Source organism: Sipha flava, unplaced genomic scaffold (genome assembly GCF_003268045.1).
Source record: "Sipha flava isolate LNK unplaced genomic scaffold, YSA_version1 101_pilon_pilon, whole genome shotgun sequence".
NCBI classification, from domain to species: Eukaryota; Metazoa; Arthropoda; class Insecta; order Hemiptera; family Aphididae; genus Sipha; species Sipha flava.
The window spans coordinates 2,166,892-2,180,202 of record NW_020271715.1 but is presented as its reverse complement, the minus strand read 5'-3'; the positions used below and the strand labels follow the sequence as shown (position 1 = coordinate 2,180,202).

Here is a 13,311-nt window from a genome sequence, read left to right as displayed (position 1 = left end):
AAAGCAGTAAAATTAAGTGTGCAGTCCGAAATTGTACAAATAATAGGGCCTGGCTTATAAAAATTAAAATTCATATCTGCGCACATTTTGGTATATACAATGCATATTTTTTTATACAAGTCCTAGCCCAGGTAATAAATATGAAAATTTGAAACGAAAACGTTTTCAGGAGAAAATAATCTCCGTAACGTGTCTACATTTTTTTTTTTTTTTTTAATAATAAGTATATTTTTTTTATTATTATTACCGAACCGTAAAAATACGATAAAAACACGAACGCGGAATCGAACTCACGAGTAAATACGGAATCTAATCGTTTTTGGTTATCTCGGCAGATTTCGCGACGAGTGCTGCGCACACGATCACACGATACGCGAGTGCGCGCGCGTACAAGTCGAACCGGTTATTGGGCGCGTAGTTCCGCAGCGCGTCTAGATAGGTCCGCGCGTACGTGGCAAACATTATTGCGTAGGACTTCGGCGACGAACGTTTTATACATTATTTACGTGGCCGGAGGAGTTGTCCGTGCGTAAACGTTTCGCCATGACGTGGTGGTCGGATTCGATTTTACAGGTCTCCGCGGCCGTCGCGGTCGCCCTGCTCCTGTGGTACAGGTATCTGACGTGCACGTACGGCAAGTGGAAAGGGCTCGGCGTGCCCGGCCCCGAGCCCGAAGTGTTCTTCGGTAACTTCGCCGACATAGTCAAGGGCCGTACTCCGTTGGTCGCGTTCGTGCACCAGCTATACAACCGCTACCACGGCCGACGGTACTTCGGCGTGTACGGCGGCCGTGAGCCGTTGCTGATCATCCGCGATCCCGGCATCGTGCATGACGTCATGGTCAAGGACTTCAGTTCGTTCTACGACCGGACCGCCGACGACGTGTCGTTCAAGCACGACAAGCTGTTCAACCATCTGTTCAACATGCGGGGCGAACAGTGGAAAGCGCTCAGGTCCAAGCTGAGCCCGACTTTCACCACCACCAAGCTCAGGTCCATGATGGCCGACATAAACGATTGCAGCCGTCGGTTGATCGACAATCTTAACGAACAGATCACCAAGAACAACGGTACGTTATTTGCCGTCGTCACACTTCCGTCGCCTATCAGGATCCCGTGTTCTCTTCCCCGCGGTACTACGGGATAGTAATTTTTTTTCGAGGAGAATTTATTTTTTCTCCCATTAATCCCATTCGTAAATTTAAACACAACTGTAATTCTACAGTTCGAAGCGTAGAGAACTGCGGTGTTTTACCTTTTTAAATATTGTATTGGATTTTTCATTAGGAGATTTGAATCGATATGACAAAACTTATGTAGGTAGCTAATTTTTTTTTGTCTTGGACATTTTGATGATCGTTCAAATACAATATCATTCACTAACTAAATTTCATTTTCACTATTTTCACAGCTTACCAAAGCGGTACCAAGTCTTCAAACTTTCAATTCTAAACCAATGTCTTATCATTAACAAACAATAATTCTAATTTCTTCCCATTAAGGTTTAATACAAGTTTTATTATTTTTTTTTTTTTTTTTTTTTTTACGCATTATCTAATATATCCATCATAATTTAATTGGTATAAGTTTTTGAAAATTTCAGTTTATAAGAATAAAATTCGAATCAGTATCAAATATGACATCCGTTTATTAATTATTTATAAATATCATAGTTAATAAACCAACCTGGAAGGGTTATTGATACTCGATTACCTCTCATCAAGCTTAAATTACTCAGAAATATTTATTTCTGGTTCGATATAATATGTTGCTCGATAACCTGATATAAATATTCTTGGGATTGAAGTTCTTTACTTTTTTTATCGATAAAGTTTTCAATTTCTTTTGTACTGCTAAATATAGTTATAATAACACTTACGTTTCTATTAATTCCGATAAATATGTAGTAAACAAATAGTACAAACATAATAACAATTATTGTTTTTAACAGTGTATGATACGATTGCAAATTGTCATATCAATCATAGATTTTCACCTTATGTTATTTATACATATACAAGGTCATTAAAATTATATGATTCACAATTGAGGGATTCTTCTTCAAAACAGCCTATTCCCATTTTCGAATTATACATGGAAATATATGTAGAAAAACACGACAAATCGAATGGCATGATTCATTTTTGACAAACTGCATTTTTTCCTCAGTAAAACTCGATGTTAAAATTGCCATTTTGTTCAAAAGTGCCTATTTCCATCAATATTTTATTTCAAAATTAACCATTTCCATTTATTGCAAAATGCACTATTTGTAATATAGAGCTTAAAAATGTTTTTATATTTATATACCTATTTCCCTGTGTTATTGGTATAGGCAAAATATTTGCTTTTTATCAAAACTGCCTATTTCCGTGATCCGAATCTTAAAAAGTTTTAAAGAAGATTATCTTTATAATATTGATTATATTTATAAACAAGGATAGTGGAGCAAAACGTTTTAATTTTTTAGTGAACATTTGGAACGTTGCAAAGCGTTTTTCATTTTCATGTGTTGTATATTTACTGAGATAAGAATTCTCAAACTTGTCCATCCAGCAACATGGCGTCTATTAATAACATTTATAGTACATAATACGTATACAGTGAACACTAATACTTTATATTGATAAGAATATTGACTTATTACTTCAAATGTATAACAAAATATTATCCATATTATTATTTATTATAATTAAAGAGCGGATTTAATTGATATTGCAACTTTTTATTGGCACCCAGTTAATCAAATCTTATCAAATATGTATACGAATCAGATTAATTACAGTCTTCCTATTTAATTTAATAATGCAATTTTTTGCAATTATTGCAATTTTTTCATATTTCACGTGATAAAATATACAAATTATTATTTCCAAAGTTATTTTACAAAAAAAATATAACTATGATGTACATTTTTACATGTAGTTAAATGTAGTTTAGGATTTTTGAAATTATATTTATCTGGGTTATCTACAAAACTCATAAGTTTAAAAGAATCAAATAGTCAATTACTTAATAGTTTATATATATTTAGTATAAATACTAAATAAATAAATACTAATCAAATACTAACTAAATAAAAATATTTAGTATAAATATTTCTATAAATATTCCCGACCCTAATGGAAAAATAGTTAAAGATAAATTAAAATATGTCTTAGAAAAAAAATGAAGGATATAAAACTATTAAAACTTACTCTGAGCAAGGCCGAGTTGGACAAATTCGGCCCACCGAGTTTTCTGTATGTTACCGGCCCACTTACTAACTGGTGGCCCTTGTCAAAATTTTTTTAATCGCATATTTCAATAGGTGCACTAATCTTCAACTTTAAACTATTAATATTTTCTGTTAGCGGCCTTACATAACTTAAAAGGCCAAAAATTTTCGCGGCCCACCGAGTTTTGCTGGGTAACTCATCGGGTTAATCCGGCCCTGACTCTGAGATTATAACAGGAAATCAAAATGTTTATTCAGATATAACACCCAATTTTTGAACTATTTTAAATATGCATCGATAACAAGTGTCGAAATTGAACGTACTTTTTCATTATATAAACATATTTTAAGTAACAGACAATACAATTTTCAAGAACACAATTTAGAGATGTATATAATTATAAATTTTAATTCAGAAAATTTATATATTTTGTAAATATTATATAAATGTCCATAATATTATTTAAGTAATTAATGATTATATATTTGATATGATTTTACTATGTAATTTTAATGTATTTATACTGCAATTTTGATACATCTTCATTGCAATTTTGGCATCTTTTTAGTGCAATTTTAAGATATTTTTAATGCAATTATATCCGGTCTTTAATTATAATATTAACGTTAACGTAATATTAGTATTTACTATATTGTATTTTTATATTTTATATATTAAACGTCTTAAACATTTTTTGGAAAAAAATTAATTTTATTTTACAAAACAGACAATTTCCATTTTGTTTTTTCCAAAGAAGACTATTTCCAGGTTATGGTACGTTTTACATAAAATAGATGTAGAAAATCTTTTAAAAAAGGTATACAAATTAACTTTTCATTAAAATTAATTTGAAAAATGTGTTAATTTTTTAATTCTACTTATATATAGAACTATAGTTCAATTAAATATTTAACTTTCAACATTGTTGTAATAGAAAATTGGTCTTTTTGAAAAATCATGTTTTTGGAAATAGGCAGTTTTGGAAAATAACCCCTCAATTTAGGGCCTCACCACACCATGCGTTTTGGCGAGTCCGGTTGAAACTGGTGTGTTTTGACCAAATGGTTTTGACTATATCACATCTATGCGTTTTTGTTTTTGAAAACATTCCCGTTATTGCATTCGTGCTGCCGCCGCTAGTCCTAAAGCGTAAAAAATATTCACCATTCCATATTTTCAATTATATAATAACTTTTTCAGTACTGTGTGTTAGTATTTATTTATTTAATTTATGAAGTAAAATATTATATCGCAAGTTATTTATAACACTATATACCTAATATACCTACCGGCTACCACTTCTGAGTTATATTTGAATAATTTAAGTGTTTCAAAATAATTAAATTGTTGTGCCCCTATTTTTTTTTAACACTCAATAAGTAATATGACCCTTCCTACTAGCCCTACAGACGATTATTCTTTTCGTAAAATTTACCATCACTGGATAACACATTGCCCATTCAAGTTCGTCGAGGACCCGACGAATTTCCTGCTTAAGTTCTAAGACATTTCGAACTTTGTTCTGGTTAACATGTAACTTAGTGTATCCCTATAAAAATAAATCATACGGCGTCAAATCGCAAGATCGAGGTGGGTAGTTTTGGCCACGCAACGAAATTAGTCTGTCTAGGAATTTCTCACCCAGCAGAAGGATTGTTTCTCTTGAAGTGTAACAAGTTGCGCCGTCTAGTTGTAACCATACAAGAATACCAAATGAGCTCAATAATTTTCTTTGACCTTATTTGGATCAAATGAACAACAATGTTTGGTTTCAACTTGTTACACTTCAAGTGAAACAATTACTCTACCGCGTGAGAAGTTCCTGGACAGGCTAATCTCTTTTCACTTTTCCAAAAATAGTTTTGTGGTTTTGATCATATTATCACACATCATATGAAAAATAATCTGTGATAATATTACCCATAGATATTTACAAAAATAATCACATGCTTCAATATGGAATTATTTTTTTATCATACCTAATCATAATAATATAAAAAAAAATAGTTAATACTACTATGATACTTACTTTAAACTATAAAGTATAAAAAATTAGTTTTAGATTGTTTGATTAAGAACTTTTTCAAATTTAAATTTTGAATATACGTAAATGTTACATAGTTTGGTAGGATTTTTTTTAATTTTGAGTTAAGATTACGACATATTTCGACATTCGAACGATTTGACTCATCACTAATAATACCTGTAGATAGTTGGAACATTCGTTACATAAGAAAAAATGTAGTTTACTTATTTTCATTCAAAGATCAAATAACAACGCATAAAACAAACTTTGTTATCTAATATTTAAATAATTATAAAAAATGTACAATATTTTGTATTATTAAAAAAAAATTAAAATTAAAAATATCATTTCTTTTTTAAATTAAAATGAATATACAAGTAATAAAAAAAAATATAATATTTAATATTCAACAAACATATTATACATGTAATGTCTTTTATTATTTATTATTATATGTTTAGCTCATAAAATCAATAATTAAAAAATATATATAACGTATAATTCAAAATATCGAAAATTGTTTTTTTAGTTAGAGGACGTTATTTAATAATAATAGATTATATAGAATACATTCATAGAGTACCCACTTATTTAATTTTTCTTGTTTTTTATAAACGTTTATTTATCAACCGGTACATAGCTTTCCGCATTAAAGGAAGATTTATATGAAAATAAATATACGAGAACCTGTTGATATACTAAATACAAGTATCAACTCGCAACCGTATGTGTTAATTGAAGACGAAGCGTTTGCTCGGTATAAAAATTTACTCAGGTCATATTCGGGACGTAACTAGATAAATAATTCCTGAAGAGTGTTCAACTGCCGATTTCCCAGAGCAAGGCGCAACGTCAAATGTGCATTTGGAGTACTACCAAATAAATGGTTTGTTTTGCATGGATCTATCCAAGTGGAACCAGATTTTACTAACGACATTATAAAAGCGTATTGCATACTCCAAAACTACGTCCATAAAAGATATGGTGTTCATTATGAATATGCTTAAACGCATAATTTTAAAAATAATGAAGCTCGTTGAACAGAGAATCGTTCACATGGAGTTGAAGTCAGGGATTGCTTCGCAAACTACTTTATGGTCCCAGGCGTAGTAGATTTTCAATATGACATGATTTAGATATAAGTTTTAAATAAAAAAAAATTGTTAAGTTTAAAAAGTAGTTCTATAAATATTTTCATTAATATAAATAAATAAAATATTATTACTTAGCATGTTTGTCTTTATTTTCTTTTTCGATTTCTACAAGCAAGTGTATGGCAACTTTTTTGCTTCAGACTCCTATCTAAGTAGTCTTTTGAACCAACTTCCCATATTCAAGGATTTTTTGAATACAAAATATAAATTAATCCATGTCAAAATTCATTATAATTATTTTAGTATTTCTCAAAATATTTATAAAACGCATCGACTCAAATGTGTAGTGTGGAATACACGATATAACATAATGTATTTTAATAATACGTCCTGCCGATTTGTTTCCCACCCTACCGCAACATATTACGACTGGTCGGCGAAAGTAATCGACCGGTCTCGATGAAATGCTATATTGTCTATTCAGTTTAAGCTAATCCACTTACGCGCTTGCAAATGAACCGCCGAGATGACCCAGACCTTTGTGTTTGGTCGTCGGTGATCGTTGTCACTCACAGAGTGTTACAAAGTATGTATAATTCGAAACCTTATGCTTAAACTGTGGTTAGGCTATACAATCCATTGTAAATTATATTATCTATTATCAAAATGATTAAAATCAACAATGTCGATAGCTTAGAAAAATTACAGCATAAAAATACAGTGTTGTTACTAGCGTGCCCAAGAGTCGTGTCGAGAAAACTTTTTAATACATCTCACGACGTATACTACGTGCGCGTCGGCGACCAGTTTTCGTCTAACGAGTGGGTCAACTTGAACTGGGTAGACTATAGTGTAACACCTATGATTAGAAGAATATAAGTTGTTGTTCCGGTCGACCGGATGCGTTTTGTCCTAACCCATCTATAATAATATTCAAAATAAAATATATGACACATACTTTAAATTTACCAACATAATATGTGTATAACACATTGTATTACAGGAATAGTCGATGTGAGCGAAGTATCGGCTCAGTTAACAACCGACACTATAGGTCGGTGTGCCTTTGGACTTGACTGCAACTCATTAGCAGACCCGAATTCAGAATTCCGGCGAGCTGGTCGAGACATATTTAAGACTACATGGAAGATAGTGATATTAGATTTCATCCGAACAATTGGCTTAGGTAGACTATTGGACTTATTCAGAATGAGAGGATTGCCTGATCACATATATGACTTCTTCGATAATCTACTCGAGACAACAATGAAACAACACGAATCTGGAGAGAACTCCCGTAATGATTTTATATCGGTTTTAGTGAAATTGAAAAACGATGAGAAACAAAATGAACAAAACAAAAGTGAGTATTTTTAAAATATAACGCTGTTATATACCTAAACATTTTTGTGAACAGTTAGTGCGTATGAACTAATAATTTAAATTTCATATAAAAATTGTTAAAAACGTACTTTAATGGTGAAAAGTGAAAACTATGGAAATTCATGAGATTTTTTTTATTGAGATTGTAGGAATATCGATTTAGATACACTGTAATACGTGACTGTAAAAATTGCGCTGTTGCACTAAATATTTACTCAGAGATGAATTCGTTTAACTAAAGTTTAAACAAACCATGTTTTTAAGTTTATCTGTTGTTAAAAATGCATTTTATCACGAGTTAAATTTGAGGCCGATTCATCGTGTAAAATTGCGTTTGTAATTAAATTTCGTTATCATTGTTTTGCAGTCATTATTTAATATTAATAAATATGTTATTCCGTCGTTCGCGCCGTTTAATCAATTTGCGGTAAACAAACCGGTTATGCAATTCGTGAGTTTCTGGGGCGAAAATAATTTGCAAAGCAGATTCTAGAATATTCTAGAACAATGGTTGACAACCGGTGGCTCACTCGTTTCTTTTATACGGTCCACATTAAATTTAAGAACTAAAAAATTTCATTGAATATATTCATTTTTTTTTATTGTCCGTGAACCCTTTTTGATTGTGAATATTGCTCAAGGGTCCAAAAAGCTTGCCAATCTCTGTCCTAAACTAACCGTTAGTACGGCTGGGAGATTGGGATGACGATCAAAGCACTTCGTGTTTTACATTGGTCCTTATCATAGTTGTAATTTGTGTGCTCCCGTGATCGTGTGTTATTATTAATATTGTTTCGGAAGCCGTACGATTCTATTTATTATTTAATTTCAGTTTTATCATAATTTATTGTGTAGGACGCTTCCCTTTTTTTGTATTTATTATTATTGGTAATAATACGGCAGTTTATCAACCCACACTTGAAATATTTATCTTTGTGTAATTATTATTTTTACATACATTATATAAATCAACTAACCACTCAAACAATCCTCCTCTTACCACAGACGAGTTGGCACGGAAAATTGCAACATTTGGCGTAAGATCGGCCCGGCGAAACATCCACATTATAATATATTGTACTGTAGTGTTGCGTTGTCATCAATTTTTAATAATTTTTTTGCTTTTCTAACTTGCACTAAATAATTACTAATAGTCCCTAAGAATTATTTTCATTAACTTATACTACAGTAACATTTATTTAATAACCGGTATACAGGTAAAAACATGAATATTAAAATAATTATTGGGCGACATTCTTAAAATTAACACGTGTTAATTTAACAAACGTTAGTTTATTCTTAGATAACAATTCAACAGTAGTAAAAATAATCTACCGATAATGACAAATTTGGTGCAACCTGATATGTTTCTTAAATATATAGATGTACTTAGTCTACCATATGTTTTATAGAAGGTTAATGTAATTGATTTTATAATAAAGCTGGTATAATTTATTAAAAAACTATTGATGATATTTCTATAAGTTCTTCGATAATTTCTTTATTCACATCCTTATCTATAATTTCTATTGAATATCAATATATTTTTTTTTTATATTTATAATTTATACTCGTTGATAATTTATTTGAGCTTGGTAATATCTATATTATAAAAATCAATTCAAAATAAGCTAAATCAATACAATTTGAATGATTTTTCAGAACTTTTCACCGATGATATATTATCTGCAAATACTTTCATATTCTTCGTTGCGGGTTATGAAACTTCAGCTTCGACAATAAGTTATTGCTTATATGAATTGGCTAAAAATCAAGAAGTTCAAGAAAAGTTACGACAACAAATCATGGAAACACTATATGCCAACGATGGAAAACTATCTTACGATATAATTAAGGATATGAAATACATGGATATGGTGATAAATGGTAAGTATATCGTACTTATTAAGCATAACAGACTTTTTCTATGTTTAAATCATGTATTTTTAAAAAAATTAATAATAGGGAAATGTAAGTGTACCTTAGAAGACAATTACTTCCATTACAATAAAAGTATCAACACCCCCGAGTAATACAAATTATAATTCTTACTGTATTACAATTTAGTTGACAAATATGATAACATTTTATTATAATTAATTTTTGTATAGAAACATTAAGAATGCATCCACCGGTTCCCGTATTAAACCGAGTATGTTCCAAGAAATACACAATAGCCGATAGTAATGTCACTTTTAACGTCGGCGATAAGTTAATGATACCGATATATGCATTACATCATGATCCTAACTATTATCCAGACCCAGAAGTATTTGATCCCGAACGATTTACAGATGAGAATAAAAATTCCAGGCCACTCGGTACATTCATTCCATTCGGAGATGGACCAAGGATTTGTATTGGTAAATATAATTACACTATATACTGGTGTCCGTTATGCATTCGAAGAGTGAGTGTGTCAAACGTTCATAGTACTACATATTAGTTTTATTTATAATTTATTTTCACTCCAACAATAGGTAGCTTATTTTATCTGCCCAAATATAATAATTTTTACCCTAAACAATCATAATAATTTTTACCCTAAACAATCTCTAAAAGTTAATATCTCTTCTATATATAAATGAGTTTATAATTTCATGGGATTTAAAGTACCTTACGTATTCAATTCATTATCTTTGAAGTAATTACCATAGGAATAATTTAGTTTGAATATACATTTGTTTAGTTTTAAAATGAGTATTTTATGTTCTACTTTACACTTTTTTTTCTCTTATTTTTATTGTAAAGAAAATTAGTAAGTTAGTTAAAAATGTAGTTAAAAAATAAACAATTGAAGACAAAATAAAAGCCTTAACTAATATTTATATAACTTAATTAAGCATATATTTGTATAAGATGTCTAAGACGATACCATTATTAAATATCTTTAATGTAGTCTTAATAATATGATAGTTATATTTTTCAGCACTACGAATATTGAACATATTTACTCTTTATTAAAAATATCGATAAAACCATAGTATTTTCATATAATTTAATATTATTTTCTACTTTACAAATAGGTTTACGATTTGCGATGGTGGAAATCAAAACGGGACTGTCAGAAATGTTATCTAAATTTGAAGTATCTACATGTGACGATACACCGAATACGATTAAATTTAAACCAAGATCTTTTTTACTCACACCAACTGAACCAATTCGCTTATCTTTTAAAAAAATCGAATAATTGTAATTTTATTATAACATATTTATTATAAATTTAAATCTTAGACTAAATGTTATTTTAACAATTATAGGAATTAAAATTATTTAAATTTGCATTTCTATTATTGCTATATTGTAACATTTTAATCATATTATAAGTGTAATCCTAAATAGGTAACAATCAACGTGAAAACGTTCACTATACATTATTCAATTGTCTATTTAAATCTCTAAAGTACAATGAAAATATTCCTACATCGCGTAATTTATGATATCTTGTCAAACATATTTGATTCTAAATATCTAATAAAGTATAATGTACTTATCTTACGAAACCGAGTGGTATTTTCTTAAATAATGATGTCGAAATTCCAGAATAATTTGAACTTAAGTGTAATAAAAATGCTGTAATAATTAAGCAACGTTTTTATACCCTTATTACTAACTAATATTATATTATCTTACACGAGTAACATATGGTTAAAAACAAAATTCTAAATATTTCCATGTAAGGATACGCAAACTCCGATTAAAATCAAGCCAAGATCTTTTTTACTCATACCATTACTCATACCAAATGAACCAAATTCGCTTATTATTCAAAAAGATTTAACAATATTTTAGATTCGCTGAAATATAAACATACAATAGTTTATTTTTAATTTTATTGTTTTTGGTTTTCTTTGTATTCTTTTCCCATAACTATAATTTGATCATTGGCCTTGATGAAAAATATTACACGCGCAATATTATAAATATTTATAACCAAGTATTGGTCTTCTCGATTGCACAAAACACGCGGAAATCGATGAGCTGGTTAATTTTAAATTATGAATGCATATAGATGTGCATTGAAAGCGTATGGTTACGGCAGTGGCGTATTTAGGATAATTTTTCAAAAAATTTAAGATTTTTTAATCGGTATTAGGAGCCGAATGTATCTAACCGAACTGCTGCATACTCTTTACTGCCGTTTACGCAGACGACGATATTTCGGTTGATACGATCCGTGCTAGTCCTATGCAATACAACACTAATACATGCCATGGTCAAAGATTTCGGTTTGTTCACTGATCAAACACCGAACAACGTTTCGCTTGTACCCGACAATTTATATAATGGCTTGTTCCAGACCCGGCTCAAGGGGTAGGCGATATATGCCCACGTCTAGGGCGGCATTTTTCCTGGACAATTTTTATGTATAAAAAAAAAATATTTAATAAAATATTTACACGCAAAGGGCAGCAAAAACTAAATTTCGCCTATGTTTATTTAAACACTTGAGCCGGGCCTGGCTTGTTCAATCTGCATGATGATAAATGGAAGTCGACCAAAGCGAAGTTGAGCCTGATCTTCACCGCCGCCAAACTCAAGTCGTTATTTGTGGACATTGACGATTGAAAGTCACGACTTATAGACAATTTGAATGAACAAATAAAATACGAAAACATTACGGATCTGTGTTTGGCGTTATAATATTGTACTAGCAGCAGTACACAACCAACCGGGTAATAATTGCTTCCCATCTATTGAAACATAATTCTGTTACCTGTTGAAAACACTGAAATTTCTGTGAAGTTATAAAATAAATTTATATATTAACTTTTAAGAAGCATTCAGGACCTTTTGTTATTTCAAAAAAAAAAAAAAAAAAAATTCAATGTTTAATAAATAAATTGAGTGCATTTTGATAACATAAAAATTCAAAAAATAGACATTGAAAAAAATTGATTTATAGGTACAACTCACAAAAATACTGTTTAAAAGTATTTATTAATGAAATATATTTGTTCGTATCTTATGCAAAAAAAAAAAAAACTCATTTATGAAAGTAAAAGTTTTATCATTTCTGCTATAACAATTTTCTTTTCGAACTTTAATATTGTTTAGAATAATGTTAAAAAACACTTAATTTAGAATCTGATGACTCATACTCTTTCATTCATTCATTAATTGCAACTTTTGTATTTATACTGTATTAATATATTTTAGATATAAAATCAAATAAAAACATATAGGACTAAAGAGTTTATATATACATTTACGAGTATAAGTATAGTTTTATACATTTATATAATCATTTTTTTAATTCAATGAAGCCACTTGATTATTACTGTAGTAAATATTACAAACTATGTTATTAAATATTATGTTTAACACGATATTATTTAATTAATTTAAATAATATAACTAACTAATCAATATTCGCTACAAATTCCAAATTGTATATCTAATATAATATCTTGTTAGTTTTTTTATCAATACAAAATTTCGAACACTTTGGTTCCCTCCGCAATCATACAACATTTTATATCTCCTCATTAAAAAGTTATCATTTATTTTAACATAGAAATAAGTACCATAACTTAATAGATTAAAAATTGAACCTTAATATTATAGTATTAGTATTAGTAAATTCA

General features: G+C 29.7%; 1 protein-coding gene across 1 annotated transcript; it reads left to right on the top strand.

The window, feature by feature from the left end:
• Positions 1-372: 372 nt before the first annotated feature.
• LOC112681041 (cytochrome P450 6a2-like) lies at positions 373-10,965 on the top strand. The gene is made up of 5 exons (XM_025551310.1): positions 373-1,069; positions 7,341-7,700; positions 9,383-9,607; positions 9,832-10,083; positions 10,747-10,965. Exons 1-5 carry the CDS (start codon positions 544-546, stop codon positions 10,911-10,913), a joined length of 1,530 nt encoding a protein of 509 aa, XP_025407095.1. The 5' UTR covers positions 373-543; the 3' UTR covers positions 10,914-10,965.
• The last annotated feature ends 2,346 nt before the right edge of the window (positions 10,966-13,311 follow it).